Raw genomic sequence first — 16179 nt, 5'->3', positions numbered from 1 at the left:
CTTAACTCTACAAACTAAATAAACACAGAGGGTTTATGAATAATTCTGCAAGTTGCTTAATATATTTACATTGACTCAATATGACAGAAAAACATCAACATTAAATGTGACACTTTACAGTCATCTCATTAAATAATGTTTAATGAAAAATCTCCACGTAGTTAGAATGATTAAAGTTTAAAGCAGTTTATAGTTTACAGTGTGTGATGATGATACAGAGAATCTTTGTCTTCATTAAAGCTCAAAGACTTTAAGGACACCACGTGGTTTTATTTTGAAAGTCTGGCCGGAAGCCACGCCCTGCAGCCTGTCGGCTTGGCGCGGGTCGTGCGGTGTTTGCGGTTGTGTGCAGGATGTGATGGAGAGACGATGGAGGCCGAGTCGTGTTTCACGTCGACGTGAATAACAGTGACCAGGTGAATCCGAGCCGAGCGGCGGCTGCTGGACAGGTAACGTCACAGATAACGTCACTGTTTATCACCTGCATGCTCCGCAGCTGCGGTCATTACGTCACAGCCGCGGAAACCTTATAGAGATGTAAAGCTGTCAGCTGACTGTCCGGTCTGTTTGTTAACGTCCTCTCTTCCTGCTGGTGTCTCACAGCCTCCACCGACACGATCCTCCACCCGGACCGCTGCTCGGTGCTGCCCGGACTGCTCACAATCAGAACCAGAACCAGAACCGCTTTTACTGCCAAGTAAGTTTACACATATGAGGAATGTTCTGTGGCCTGTGGCTGCAAAACAAACACGACCGAAAGTAATTAAAAGACACAATCAACCATATAAATATGAATATAGTGTGACTGATGTTAAAGTAGGTGAAGACGGTCCAGATGGGTCCGGTACTGAGAACACTGGCCCTAACGACTCTGAACCTCAGAGCTCACAGGTGAGCGACTCTGTGAGGACACTGGAGGTGAAACGTCTTCAAGAACCTGAAACAAGTCCGGGTGACTACGATACAGAACTCAGAGTCCACCAGGCTGTTCACACCTGGAGTCAACATCTGTCCAGTTGTTTCAGGTCCGGATCCTTCTTAGTCACACCGCTAAAACCTAATGTGTGTGTGTGTGTGTGTGTGTGTGTGTGTGTGTGAGCAGGATCATGTTGGCCAGGAAGGGCCTCCTGCCGGACGGTTTCCTGCTGACCCGTCTGGCAGAGGACCAGAACCAGCGGAACCGCAGCCGCTGCAGATCTCAGAGAGCTCGCTTCATCACCAAGACCGGCTCCTGCAACGTGGCCCACAAGAACATCAGGGAGCAGGTACGTCTCAGCCGAGTCCGGACCAGTGGGACGGTTTCTGCTCTCTGGACGACTCTGGTTCTGGTACCATATTATATTATTATCAGCCTGAGCCTCCAGTCTGCAGGTCCGACAGCTCACTGAGATTCATATATATCATATATCTGTAATTCTTTCAGACAGCTGAACTTTAGTTGTGCTGCAGATACATAAAATATGAGAAACAGAAATAATGATCATTAATAACAATCAATAATCATTATTTAACAGACTCAGACTGTCACAACAAGGTCAATAAATTAATGACATGCACCAGAAATAAAGTAGATGTTGGCATATCTTATAAATGTGACGTAAACTTAGATTTCAGTTTGAATCCCTCTTTGTTGTGTTAACTCCCTTTATTAATCCACCATTTTCATTAGATTTATCAATTAATCTTTTCTTAATAACTCTATTTTTATTCGTTTCCCTTTTCATTCAGCAAATTATTACATAAATAAATAAAGAAACCATAAATTACTTAAATAGGGGAAACGATACAGAAGCAAAGTGAAACCGAAAACTCAGTTTATGTTACATTTAATATTCAGTTAATGCCTATATCTATATATTTATATATTTCTAAATGTCAACATGTACAGAGTTATCTCCTCGTGATGTTTCAGTGGACTTCAGTCAGGTGACGCGCTGCTCGAGGTGAAGAAGGTCCGTCTGTTTGTGTCCAGTTCTTCTGACGGCTCTCTTGTCGGTGGGTTTCAGGGTCGGTTCCTGCAGGACGTCTTCACCACCATGGTGGACCTGAAGTGGCAGCACTCCTTCCTCATCTTCACCTCGGCCTTCCTCTGCTCCTGGATGCTCTTCGCTATGATCTGGTGGCTCCTGGCCTTCGCTCACGGAGACCTGGAGCCCCGCGACCCCAACGGCGAGCCGGGCCCCGTCCCCTGCGTCACTGCCATCCACTCCTTCACCTCAGCCTTCCTCTTCTCCATCGAAGTCCAGGTGAGAGGTGCTGTTGGTCCTGTGGGCCGATCCAGATCCAGATCCAGATCCAGAACCAGATCCAGTTGTTTTGACAGCTGTGTTTCTGACGTCCTGTCTGCTGCAGGTGACCATCGGTTTTGGCGGTAGGATGGTGACGGAGGAGTGTCCTCTGGCCATCACGGTGCTGATCATCCAGAATATTCTGGGGCTGATCATCAACGCTGTGATGCTCGGCTGCGTCTTCATGAAGACGGCCCAGGCCAACCGCCGAGCAGAGACGCTCATCTTCTCCAGAAACGCCGTCATCGCGACACGAAACGGTCGCCCAACTTTCATGTTCAGAGTCGGAGACCTGAGGAAGAGCATGATCATCTCTGCCACCATCCAGCTGCAGGTGACGTCTGCACACTCGAGCACCAAACACCTGGATCAGACAGAGTCCAGTCACGGTCCAATCACAGAGCAGGTGTAGAGACAGAATCAGATACAAGGCAACCGCAGAGACAAAACAGACCTGTAGAGATATAAAATGACCACAGAAGAAGCCAAACAGCAGGAGGACACCGCGTCTTTAAAACCAAGCTAGCTGTGTACCCGTTTCTGCTCTTTATGCTAAGCTAAGCTAACGGTCAGCTGTTTACGGTTCACACATGAGAAATCAGAAAAGACACAAAAATTACCACAAAACAACAATATCCACTCAGCGGCACAGAGACATGAACAGACTGACTGTTAAAAGACAAAACTGAGCACACAATGACTCAGAGTTACCTCAACAGATCCAACCTGTCACAAAAAGAACAACAGGGGACACTGCAGTCCAGGTTCTGTCAGAACTGGGCCTGCAGTGTCCCCAGAACCTTAAAACTATCTCCAAAAATGAATGTCAGAACTAAAAACTACATTAGTCATGAATTCCTTTATAGAGTGTGTCTCTATTAAAGCCTCAGTCTGCCCTCAGCTTCATATGAAGCTGGTTGAAGACAGATTTGATGTTTGGATGTCAGAACTGAAGTTTCCCTCCAGGTGATCCGGCGGACGGTGACGGCGGAGGGCGAGGTGATCCCGGTGTCCCAGCTGGACATCCAGGTGGAGAACCCTCTGAGGAGTAACGGCATCTTCCTGGTTTCTCCTCTGATCATCAGCCACACCATGGAGCGAGGCAGTCCTCTGTACGAGCTGTCCGCCCAGTCGCTGTCCTCGGAGGACCTGGAGATCATCGTCGTCCTGGAAGGTCAGGAGGAACAGACCTGGTTGTTAAACGTTAGAAAAGAAAATGTCTGCTGGGAGCGTTTGGCCTGTGCAGCTACAAAGAAGAATATGAACAGTTTTCAGATGATGTGTCACTCCCACTGCCTCTCTCTGATTGGCTCGGTGTCACAGAGAGATGAGCCGCTGTGTGTTTGTCTTCTAGGTGTGGTGGAGACGACCGGGATCACCATGCAGGCCCGGACCTCCTACACTCCTGAGGAGATCCTGTGGGGGAGGCGCTTCGTCTCCATCATGACGGAGGAGGACGGACGGTACTGCGTCGACTACTCCAAGTTCGGCAACACGGTTCCCGTCAGGATGTCGTCCCTCAGCAGCAAGGAGCTGGACCAGACCCGGGGCGTGCAGGAGGGCAGCTCCGACGCCCAGCTGCAGGGCTGGGGGCTGGTCCGAGCCGGCAGGGGAGGCTTCCGCAGAGGAGGCCGCACCTGCGATAGCTCCGTCCCCCAGCCCTGGTACACCCAATCAGAGAAACCGGAGCCAGAGGTGGAGAAGAAAGGGCAGAAGAAGAAGGTGCAGCTGGAAGTGATTGGACGACAGATTGAAGATGACGGACTGGGAGAGATGAGCGACTGAACACCAGGAAACAGGCCGTGTGTCCCGACAGCGCCACAGACTGGACCTGGATCAGTCTCTGTGTCCACGGTTAATAGTTCTGCTCAGCCCGACCAGGACGTGAGCTGCTGTCTCTGTTGAAGCAGTTACAGATTCACAAGACTCACTTTTCTTTCCGAGAGGAAGACGATGGAAGAGAAGTTTGACACATGCTCACGATCAATTCAGTCAGCAGAATAAACGTTAGCTGAGTGCGGTTCTGATCACTGATCAGTTCAAGCTGGACGTTTGATTATGTTGCAACTTTACATTTGTTTAGGTTGAGTTTCATTTTCTCTCTTGTCACATTGCTCATGTTAAGTTCAGGCACAAAAACACGTTGTTAGCGTTAAAAACATCGTGGTTTGAATTAAAATACCTGGTTTGGTCCCAACGTCTCCTGACAAGATCACATAGTTTCATGTTAAATACAGAAACGCGGCCTCAGACAGGAAACATCAGGTGTCTCCATCAGCTCACCTGCTGTGATCTCAGTCTGCAGGAGAGAACACATCACTAACTGATCTCAGAACAGATTTAACCCTCGACACCATTCCAGCTGTGAGAGGAGTGAAAATAACATCTTTTCAAATCAGGATAAAAACTGAATGTTCATGTTTTGGGTGAACTTATCCTTTAAGTTGCTGCTGGTTGGTGGATTGTGTTTACTTTGGACAGCCTGGCTAGCTGTTTCCGGTCTTTATGCTAAGCTAAGCTAACCAGCTGCCACGTGTAGCTTCATACTGAACAGACATGAGAGTGGAATCCATCTGATGATCTAACGAGGACGAGCAGACGAGGAACCACGTGAATGTTGAAGTTTCCCTCTGACGTGTTTCAGATATAACGGGCCGAATCAGGAAGTTCTACAGAACACAAACTGAGTTCAGCCACTTTATCACGTCACTGCCACACTTAACTGAAAGTGACTCGAGAAACTTCTCAGTGTTTATGAACCAGCCGGTGATTCCTCTGATGATCATATATGTTTATGTGTTACAGTCTGTTAGGAACAAATCAAATGTGTCCTGATAAACATTTTTATGTTTTATTGTTTTACTCGTATTTATTCTGTAGATTGTGGCGTCATATTTACAGTGTTTGATGTGTCACATTATATCCAGTTCACACAGAGTTTATAACGTTTATTATATCGTATAAAAGTCATATAAAGTTAAAGTGTATAACATGAGTCACATAAAGAGTCACGTATTGGTTTGAATCCTATAGAACATCTTCACTGTTGTAGTTTCTCATATGAATGAAATGTCTGTCAGTCTGTAAGATCTTATTTATGACGTTAAATAAATATGTTATTTATTTGACTTCATGTTGTGTTGAACATTTCTAGAAGACTGAAACTGACAAAATCAAACATGAATAAAGAATAAATAAAGACCAAAAATACGACATTAAAGGGATATTCTGGTGTAAGTTTAATCTAACACACCATGACACCGAGTAAGACCCCTCCAGAGATCAAGTTAGCAGACCGCTAGCTTATGTAGTTTTAGCATCCTCAGAAAAGACCAGACACTAACAATACACTGCAGTATACGCCTCCAGCAAGAAACCGCCATCAAAAAGCCACAAATAATGTTCAGAACAGCACCAAACTTCAGCAACAACACAAACAGGGTCCCAGCACACAGTTCCAGGCATCAAACATCTGCCAGCTTTGCAGATAGCTTCACAGCTCACCACTCTGCTGCAGCAGCCTGCTCGTTGTGATGAAGCCCGGACGAGTCGATTACCGAGTGCGGTTAGAAATGCTCAATTCCGTTCTTTTCCCTGTCCGCTCTCGATAATAACTGTTATAAACTGGCAGGTAAGACACATATGAACTTTGATTGCTTTTCCATGGAGTCATAATCATACATTTTCATCCATGAGCCGCGGAACTCTACTGCACTCGGTAATCGACTCGTCGGGACTTCCCGTCAACAGGAAGCTGCTGCAGGAGAGAGGTGAGTTGTGTTAGCTTTCAGTAGAAATCCGTTAAAGTCAGATGTTTGATGATAAATTTATGCCGGAATATCCCTTTAATAAATTGATATTTCTGTTTTATTCTTATCATTATATTGATTCTTTCTATTTATTTGTTGTACAATTTTATTTTTTTTAAAGGAGCAGTGTGTAGTTTTGCAGAAATTCAAAGTTAGAATTTTAACATTTACAATATTAATGAGGTAATAATACAAAAAATACAAATACAATCAGTGAAGAAACGAGGTTGAGAACACTGAACACTGTTAGAATGAGAGGTGGCAGGGTCCGCCACAAGTAAACAAAATGAAACAGTATAGGTCAGTTTGTTTATTCAGTCATGAAAATAAAGACTTTGATTATTTAGTTTGTTTCTGAGAATCTTTCTCTGCTCATTAACATTTGTTCACCTAAACTACAGACTGCTCCTTTAAATTGTTTATTTATGTGTTATCTTACAGAAATAAATACTGCACGTTAATAAATACACTTAATAATGTATATATTAATAAATATAATTGTAAATCGAATGGGAATGAAAATAAATAGAGAAACAGAAATGTTTTTATAAATGAATTTATGCCTACATTTACTTTTCATGTCATTTTGGTGCATTTAACAGAATATAATTTAGTTATTGAGACATTTATTCATTTATATCTTGTGATGTCACAAGGTGCACTGTGGGTAATGAAGGCACTGGTCCATCATGCACTCTGTAACACTGTCGCCACACATTCTTCTTCCTTTTCAGAACCTGCCCGCCTTACCCACAATGCAACTCAGCCACTGAGTGACATCACTGCAGCTGACAGCAGCTTCCTCAGAAGGCGTGGCGACTGTTCCACATGTTCCACTGCTTTAAATTAGTTTGAGATGTTACCGGGCAGAAAGACAACATGAACAGGAATTTAAAAAAAACAACGACACACCAAAACATTTACATGTGTTTCTTGTATTTATTGTTAAACTGTAACAAAGTAGGAAATAAAAATTAGCAAACACGGTGAAAAATGCATTCTTACGGACCTGAGAACCCGTGTGTGCCACGGGTGACTAAAACACTCATTTAGTTCATGTTAACTATAATCCTGAAACACTTCGCTACAGGAACCTGCAGGTTATTTAGGTCCAACACCACCAGACGCTCAGAACCGTCCCCGCCAGAGCCAGGACCGGCGTCGCCAAGGCAACAGCCTTGCTGGAGTTGCACAGGTTGCTGCTGCAGCAGCGGTACGTGAAGCCGGAGATCGCCGGGAACATCTGGGTGAGGCGAGAGTTATCGCAGTCCGTGTACCGGATGCACTGACGGATGGTCTTCCCACCTGGACACACACGACACACACACGACACACACACACGACACACACACACACTTTATACTGTTTCGCTTTGTTTACATGTGGCGGACCCTGCCACCTTCCCGGCTTCAGACAGTGTTCTGGGACCTTTCTATCCTCTGAGAACAGCTTGAGTTTGTATCATTACCTCATTAATATTGTTGACATTTGAATTCTTCAAAAACTACACACTGCTCCTTTAAGTAAAAGCTGTCAATACGTCTTCGACTGCTGAAATCACAGAATAAATACTTAAATTCTGGAGTAACAATACTTTGGAAAGTAATCATGATGCTGCTGATGTAACTGACCTCTTTCACTCAGAGAGATACACGAGTCTTCATACGTGCACTCCTGCACGTTCTGGCAGCGCCCGGTGTAATCAGAACACTTGTAGCAGCGAAGTCCAGAACCTGAAGACCAGAGAAGAGTTTCATGGTTTAATTTAACTCTAGATCTGATGATTACTGTTGCATCAGCTCCAGAGTCGTCACAGCTGTTAATTACTGTGATGGAGCTGATGCAACAGTAGCTGATGAAGCAGTTCATTAATTGAGTGAAATTAATGTGTTTTAAATGAAGGCGCTGCATTTTAAAAAAGGCCCAATATGTGAGAATCACCACCTGTCAAATAAAATACTCTGTTTCCATTAGCAAGTTAGCTCAGTTAGCCATGCAGCTAGTGACGAGCTTGAATCACTGTTGATGCTAACACCTCTAGCACAGCAGATTTAAACTGGGCCTGGCTAGCTGGTTAGCATGCTAGCTTCAGTAACTGTCTCTTGAACATGATATACAGACAGCATGAGGTCAAAACTGTTAGAACTTCACATTCTGTCGATGATTTGAGCTATTTTTATGTTTTTTAAACACAGTTCTTACAAACTGCACCATTAAAATAATAATAAAAAAAGATAAGCAGAGTTCATTAAAATCTCTAAAATAATTATTTCAGATTAAAACATGAAACACTGACAGAAGGTTAGAATCAGTTTTGTATCCTGGAGCCGTCACTGAAGTAATATCATTTCTTTCATTGAACTCTGTAAACTGTATTTTGTTCACGTGACATCTACAAGGACGTTACAGTAAAACCTGCCGGAGCCTCGTTCATCCCTACTGGAGCTGTCAGCAGCGTGTTAAAGCCTCAAAAGCTTGACTTCTCTGTGTTGTGAGGCCCGTAGAATGCGTGAGGCCCGTAGAGAACGTGAGGCCCGTAGAGAACGTGAGGCCCGTAGAGAGCGTGAGGCCCGTAGAACGCGTGAGGCCCGTAGAGAACGTGAGGCCCGTAGAACATGAGGCCCGTAGAGAGCGTGAGGCCCGTAGAACACGTGAGGCCCGTAGAGAGCGTGAGGCCCGTAGAGAGCGTGAGGCCCGTAGAGAGCGTGAGGCCCGTAGAGAGCGTGAGGCCCGTAGAGAGCGTGAGGCCCGTAGAGAACGTGAGGCCCGTAGAGAACGTGAGGCCCGTAGATCCTGAGGCCCGTAGAGAACGTGAGGCCCGTAGAGAACGTGAGGCCCGTAGAGAACGTGAGGCCCGTAGATCCTGAGGCCCGTAGAGAGCGTGAGGCCCGTAGAGAACGTGAGGCCCGTAGAGCGTGAGGCCCGTAGATCGTGAGGCCCGTAGAGAGCGTGAGGCCCGTAGATAACGTGTGGCCCGTAGAGCGTGAGGCCCGTAGAGAACGTGAGGCCCGTAGAACGTGAGGCCCGTAGAGAACGTGAGGCCCGTAGAGAACGTGAGGCCCGTAGAACGTGAGGCCCGTAGATCGTGAGGCCCGTAGAGAACGTGAGGCCCGTAGAGAACGTGAGGCCCGTAGAGCGTGAGGCCCGTAGAGAACGTGAGGCCCGTAGAGAACGTGAGGCCCGTAGAGAACGTGAGGCCCGTAGAGAGCGTGAGGCCCGTAGAGAACGTGAGGCCCGTAGAGAGCGTCAGGCCCGTAGAGAGCGTGAGGCCCGTAGAGAACGTGAGGCCCGTAGAGCGTGAGGCCCGTAGAGAACGTGAGGCCCGTAGAGCGTGAGGCCCGTAGAGAACGTGAGGCCCGTAGAGAACGTGAGGCCCGTAGAGAACGTGAGGCCCGTAGAGAGCGTCAGGCCCGTAGAGAGCGTGAGGCCCGTAGAGAACGTGAGGCCCGTAGATCGTGAGGCCCGTAGAGAGCGTGAGGCCCGTAGATAACGTGTGGCCCGTAGAGCGTGAGGCCCGTAGAGAACGTGAGGCCCGTAGAACGTGAGGCCCGTAGAGAACGTGAGGCCCGTAGATCGTGAGGCCCGTAGAGAGCGTGAGGCCCGTAGATCGTGAGGCCCGTAGAGAGCGTGAGGCCCGTAGAGAACGTGAGGCCCGTAGAACGTGAGGCCCGTAGATCGTGAAGCCCGTAGAGCGTGAGGCCCGTAGAGAACGTGAGGCCCGTAGAACGTGAGGCCCGTAGAGAACGTGAGGCCCGTAGATCGTGAGGCCCGTAGAGAGCGTGAGGCCCGTAGATAACGTGTGGCCCGTAGAACACGAGGCCCATACAGCGCGAGGCCCATAGAGAGCGTGAGGCCCGTAGAGCGTGAGGCCCGTAGATAACACGAGGCCCATACAGCGCGTGATGTTGATGTTGATGTTAAAAAATCGTATCCACCGTTTCACAGATGGTTCTTTCAGAATGTCTGTGGAGGGTAAAGGTCTTTTTGGGCCGCGGTGCGTCACGTGATGATGTCATCACACAGTTTGACCACCAGGAGAACGTGTTTCAAAGCCTGATGCTCGTTTTATCCCCATTCCAGCGAGCCTGGCACAGAACCAGTGGGCCACTCAGTCAGCGGCAGTCAGGACGGAGCTCGCTCGGTGCCACAGAACCCGGAGGAGCCTCGTGATCCTTTTCACAGGAAGTTGATCCAGATATGAATTATTAAATCCATGAAGAGCAGCTGCTGCCTCTGAAGATATGAAAGACTCAGTCTGACAAAACTAACGTGAGGTGATGAAACATGACTCAGCATAACAAATCTGTGGATAATATTCACTTTGTGATCCTCCTCATTCTACACATTGGACCTTTAAAGCGGGCCTGAAGTAACGCAGCAGTACGAGTAGCTTTTATTCACAGCTGCAGCTCTCTGGAGGGTTTTAAACTTTTGGTGATTAAAGAAGTCTGTTTTGTCAGAATGTGTTTGTTCCTGACAGTTTAACATGCAGTGATGTATCTCTCCTGCTGTCAGATAGTTCGAGCTGTCTGAATCAGAATCTGTGTGTTTCTAGTTAAAGTGCAGCTGACAGATGCTCCGTGTGGAGGTGTGTCAGTGTGTCAGTGTGAGGTTACTCTGACGACTGAGCTGTGTGGATCAGGCTGCATGTGTGTGTGTGTGGTGTCTCCTGGTCCACTCACCCAAATGAAGCATCCCAAAACACACGAGCAGGAAGAGTCCGAGGTGGCGCTCCATGTCGTCTCTCTGCGTACGAGGAGTGAAAGCAGACGGGAGCAGGAGTCTGGTCGGAGCAGCACAGGGTCCGGCTTGGTTCGGTGTCCAGTCTGTTCCACTGTGACCCTGTGAGGGAGACGCCAGTCGACTGAGAACGCCTCTTTGTCCAGCGGACCACAAAGACTCCCTGTCAGACCTCCTCCTCCTCCTCCGCCCTCCAACAATCACTTGGCCAGCGCCTCACTGAGGCTTTTATCAGGCTGCAGGACTGTTTCTGTGAGCTGCTCTCACTACAGTCCTGCAGTCAGCTCTGTCTCTGCTGTGTGTTTGCTCACTCTGACTTCAGTAACCCTGCAGAGATCCTCCCTGAGACTCCTGAAACTAATTACAACACATTTAATGATTCACTTCTGCAGCTACAATCCAAACATGAGATCTGAGCAGCGCACAGAGTTCAGCTGTTCTGCTAGAAACCTTCAGGATTCCTCACACGTCTTAAAGGTGTTATATGTAAGAACTGTCCACCTGCTGAATCCAAGAAGAAGAAGAAGAGGAAGCCTCCCGAGCTTCTTCAGCTGTTTGTCTGGGCGACATGCAGCAGAGGGTCGCAGGTCGGACTCGAACCCTCAGCGAGGACACGGCCTCTGTCGAGGGATGAGCGCTCCAGGACAACCCATAATGTATATAATAAAGATATTATAAAGATATTATCCACAGAGACCTGATTCAAAACGGAGAAACAGCCACAGAAACAGCAGATGTCTCCACACAGCTCTCAGTTTTGGGTGAACTGCTCCTTTAGTATCCTGAGGTCCTGCTCTGTGGTACCTTCATGTCGGACCGGGCCCGCAGGGCGCCGTCTGCCCGCCTCGCTCTGACGTGGGAGACTCTGGCGTTGGTTTGGCATGTGAGTCAGTGACGCCGTCAGCCGGTCCTAACCTTTAGAACTGGTCCAGTTCTTCTTGTCCAACTCCTCCGAGTTCTTCTCAGAAACACAGCTCAGCTTTTCTCTTTGTGTTTAACTCGTTTTACTGTGAACTAGATTTCTCTGTTGTGTAACTCTCAGCAGCTCTTCTCTCCTGGAACCTCTGAAGTCTGTAGATTCATGTTTTATATCGTCAGAACACAGTTTGAGGACAGAGAGGTGGCAGGGTCCGCCACATGTAAATCCTTCATGGTCAGCTTGAAAGTTTATCTATTTAGTTTGTTTATCAGCCACTCTTTCTCTTCCCATTAACATCTACTGTCCTTTAAACTACAGACTGCTCCTTTAGCTGTGCTTTGTGCTGAGAGAGGAGGCCGTTGTGGACACACAGAGACTCTGAGTGAACACAGCGACCTTGTTGAGGCTCTGTGTGCTCTCTGCTCTCTCAGTGACTGTGTAGTGATGCAGCAGCAGGAACAGACTTCTCTCTGCTGGTTCTGTTGAGGACGTGTGCGCGTCACGTATCAGTCCCGGGCTGAGACGGACGGGACGGTCAGCTGCTGCACACAGAGGACGACTGTATCTGCATCCAGCTGCTGTCTGAAGCTGCACGGACGCCTTTTGTCCAAACATGAGTTTTGTTCATTTAAACTACTTCAATTTCTGATGATGAACACACAGCAGCACTGTTACACACAGACATCGACACCATCGCTCACTTGTTTCCCTGCTGGAAGAACCAGCATAGAACCCAGCACCAGAACACAGCATGCTGGTCAGGTCTGGGTCACCAGCAAGACCAGCATATGTTGTGTTCTGGTGCTGGTGTTGGTTCCCTGTTTCTCCATCAGGACGCCTGTCGGAGTCTCCAGGATTTAGTTTTCATCACATAAAGTTAAAAACCTGCGCTGCATGTTCAGGAAGTCGCTGCTCTCATGCAGGTTCAGTTCATCTCATAAAACATTTAAACGACTGTCGGACCGTCTGCAGTCCTGATCAACAGGAAGCTGTAAGAGGAACCACCGTGTGTTTTCTTTTATCATCTTTGTCTCAGCTTTGTTATCGCAACATAACGAGATACATTTCTCAAGATGACGCCACTGAATCCAGATATTGCTGTAAACTGTTTTAGTTTTAGTGTTATTAGTTTTGTTACTCACCCCTGCTGAGTAGGGGCTCTGCAGTCACATGATGCCAGCTAGTCTGATTGGATGGAAGGTAACCAATCAGGATCGACCTCAGCTGTGAGTCTGTGGAGACACTTCCTGGTTCACACATCTCTCACTTTGACATGAAGTCATCTTGTTCTGGTTCATGTGACAATCTGAGGACTAACTCTGACCTTTAACCTCTGACTGATGTGATATCTTCTGAGACTTCCTCCTCCTGTCCTCCATCCTCCTGTCCTCCCTCCTCCTGTCCTCCATCCTCCTGTCCTCCCTCTTCCTGTCCTCCATCCTCCTATCCTCCCTCCTCCTGTCCTCCATCCTCCTGTCCTCCATCCTCCTATCCTCCATCCTCCTGTCCTCCCTCCTCCCTCCTCCTGTCCTCCATCCTCGTGTTATCAAACACTCCTCCTCCTGTCCTCCATCCTCGTGTTATCAAACACTCCTCCTCCTGTCCCCCCTCCTGTCCCCCCTCCTCGTCCTCCTCCCTCCTCCTGTCCTCCATCCTCCTGTCCTCCCTCCTCCTGTCCTCCATCCTCCTGTCCTCCCTCCTCCTGTCCTCCATCCTCCTGTCCTCCCTCCTCCTGTCCTCCCTCCTCCTGTCCTCCATCCTCCTGTCCTCCCTCCTCCTGTCCTCCATCCTCGTGTTATCAAACACTCCTCCTCCTGTCCTCCCCTCCTGTCCCCTCCTCGTCTCCGCCCTCCCCTCGTCCTCCCTCCTCGTGTTATCAAACACTCCTCCTCCTGTCCTCCCTCCTCCTGTCCTCCCTCCTCCTGTCCTCCCTCCTCGTGTCCTCTCTCCTCCTGTCCTCCCTCCTCGTGTTATCAAACACTCCTCCTCCTGTCCTCCATCCTCCTGTCCCTCCATCCTCCTGTCCTCCCTCCTCCTGTCCTCCATCCTCCTATCCTCCATCCTCCTGTCCTCCCTCCTCCTGTCCTCCCTCCTCCTGTCCTCCATCCTCGTGTTATCAAACACTCCTCCTCCTGTCCTCCTCCCTCCCCTCGTCCTCCCTCCTCGTGTTATCAAACACTCCTCCCCTCCTCCCTCCTCGTCCTCCTCCCTCCCCTCGTCCTCCTCCCTCCTCCTGTCCTCCCCTCCTCCCTCCTCCTCCCTCCTCGTCCTCCTCCCTCCCCTCGTCCTCCTCCCTCCTCCTGTCCTCCCCTCCTCCCTCCTCCTCCCTCCTCGTCCTCCTCCCTCCCCTCGTCCTCCCTCCTCGTGTTATCAAACACTCCTCCTCCTGTCCTCCCTCCTCCTGTCCTCCTCCTGTCTTCCCCTCGTCCTCCCTCCTCGTGTTATCAAACACTCCTCCTCCAGTTTGTGGAGTACGGTGGTTGTAGGTGACGTCAGCCTGCAGCAGCTGCAGACTCAGTGAGCGACAGACGAGCAGGCGGAGGAGGACAAAGGTCGTTTGATTCAGACAAAGACTTCACAGTTTCACCATCAGCCAGCGTCCATTCACTTTCTGACACACTGAGCAGCAGCGCATCACTGCTGAGCAGCTCAGTTTGGCTCCTCAACATGAAATATTCAGAGTATTATGGGCTGTCACTTCCCTTCCTGTTCGCTTCAGCTTCTGTTTGTTGACAGATTTCCTTCCTTTTCTTTAGACTCGAGTCCAAGTGGCAGTTAAACTTGGCAGCAGACTGTTTGTTCTGGTGAGAATCTTTTCACGCTCGTCTCCTGGAGACCGACACATCCTCCACACCCGACCTCTGACCCGGCCAGCGTCTGCATCCTGACTGCCTTCACCTCCTGCTGAGCTCCTCTGAGGCCTGGACGCTACAGAGACGCTTTATTAAAGGAACAGTACAACAGTTTGGAGCCATGACTCAAAACACACAGATGCTTCTTACAGCTGCAGAACTCCTGATCTCCATCTTTAAGTTTTCTTCAGGGATCCAGTGAAAGTTGTCTTTACATCTTCGAGCACACAGCAGACAGCAAATATCAGGTTCATCCCGTCGGCCGGCCCCGAGGAGTCTCTGTCGTCTCCCTTATTCTACATATTCAGTTATTTCTATATTAATGTTTGTCAGCGTCTTTGTAACGTGAAGTTTGTCTTGTTATTGTGTAATAGTGTACATGGTTCCAGAGCATCACTGAATAAAGTTTAAACATTCAGGGGAAATAAACAAAGGTAAGATTTAAAACTCGACGCCTCTCCTCAAGAATAAGACCCGATGCACCGACGTCAGGGTCGTCTCCACGCCAGCTGCTACTTTCTCATGAAGCTCGTGTAAAATAAAAGTCCAATAACTTGATGGTCATGTGAAATCGTCCAGACACTCTGTGAGCTGTAAGGTTTTTGAGCTAAATGTCATAACAGAACATCACAGAAACTGTAGCATACCCTCCGACAGATTGTGGACCCGACTGATGATTTTCTCAAAACTGTCTTTATTTTCACAAACAGCTCCATAAACCAGCTCCGTGAAAACCAACTTGTAGAAATTCATCTTGTGAAAATCAACGTGAGAACTGAAGAAACACAAAAAGTACAATTACATTTATGTTTCCCCTCTGCACTGTACAATACACCGTAGCTTCATCGCAGGTGAGCGAGAATTAGCTTAGCTTTAGCATAGTAACGTAAATTGTAAATATGACCGTAACACACACACTGACCTTATGCCTCCTCGGGGGGTAGCTAATACATTCTTTGGTGTTTTATTCTTGAGTTACCGTTGCTTTATTGCCTTATTTTCCTTAGTTTGCCTTAAAACCTTTTACTTTTACCGTCAGCTCACTCTTACCGTTCCTTTGTTTATACCGGAAGACAAAATACCGCCAGGAACTAGCAAGGTATGTTAGCGATCTCTTCAAAATAAAAGCTCATTACAAATATAACCTTCAAAACGGACAATATACATATAAAACCAGATGAATTACATTTTAACATAATGCACTCAGATCATGAAATATATTTATGTAACAAAATCATGTCACAGTGCATTTAAAGTGACTTAACTATTAGTTTTTAAAGATTTTAACTTATTTAACCATTTTAGCAATACAAGGCTGCCCTCTTGAGGACAAAATGAGTAGCAGCAATATATAAAACCAAAAGGTGGTTTGCTACAGAAACCCTGAGGATCATTTACAACCTGTGATGTGAAGACAAGTCTGGAGAAACCAGCATAGACCAGCAGCTGGTTTTGCTGCTGGTCTATGCTGGTTTCTCCAGCAGGGATATTAATGTTTGAAAATGAAGATTCTCCGTTAAACAAACTGAAGGGTTGTGAACAGCAGCATTCACTCAAGATGGCTGAAAAAA

The 16179-nt window shown here is 47.7% G+C and overlaps 2 protein-coding genes across 5 annotated transcripts; one reads left to right on the top strand and one right to left on the bottom strand.

Moving 5' to 3' along the window:
- Positions 1-288: 288 nt before the first annotated feature.
- kcnj11l (potassium inwardly rectifying channel subfamily J member 11, like) lies at positions 289-5416 on the top strand. 2 transcript variants are annotated; one of them, XM_030426501.1, is made up of 7 exons: positions 289-461; positions 604-697; positions 1103-1265; positions 2007-2246; positions 2353-2622; positions 3255-3462; positions 3643-5416. In XM_030426501.1, the coding sequence occupies exons 3-7, from the start codon at positions 1107-1109 to the stop codon at positions 4071-4073; spliced, it is 1308 nt and encodes a 435-aa protein (XP_030282361.1). In that variant the 5' UTR covers positions 289-461; positions 604-697; positions 1103-1106; the 3' UTR covers positions 4074-5416. The 2 variants fall into 2 exon arrangements, with proteins under 2 accessions (XP_030282361.1, XP_030282360.1); XM_030426500.1 differs by having other exon boundaries at positions 290-449.
- Positions 5417-7016: 1600 nt separating this feature from the next.
- cd59b (CD59 molecule (CD59 blood group) b) lies at positions 7017-15705 on the bottom strand. Of its 3 annotated transcripts, none has more exons than XM_030426514.1 (4): positions 15531-15705; positions 10780-10939; positions 7729-7830; positions 7017-7402 (listed from the first exon to the last, which is right to left on the bottom strand). In XM_030426514.1, exons 2-4 carry the CDS (start codon positions 10832-10834, stop codon positions 7203-7205), a joined length of 357 nt encoding a protein of 118 aa, XP_030282374.1. In that variant the 5' UTR covers positions 10835-10939; positions 15531-15705; the 3' UTR covers positions 7017-7202. The 3 variants fall into 3 exon arrangements, with proteins under 3 accessions (XP_030282374.1, XP_030282375.1, XP_030282373.1); XM_030426515.1 differs by lacking the exon at positions 15531-15705 and adding an exon at positions 12899-13150; XM_030426513.1 differs by lacking the exon at positions 15531-15705 and adding an exon at positions 11339-11457.
- Between the last annotated feature and the right edge of the window lie 474 nt (positions 15706-16179).

The sequence above is a fragment of the Sparus aurata genome, chromosome 8 (genome assembly GCF_900880675.1).
Source record: "Sparus aurata chromosome 8, fSpaAur1.1, whole genome shotgun sequence".
NCBI lineage: Eukaryota > Metazoa > Chordata > Actinopteri > Spariformes > Sparidae > Sparus > Sparus aurata.
Note: the sequence above shows the minus strand (reverse complement) of the source record. Positions and strands in the feature narration are given on the sequence as shown.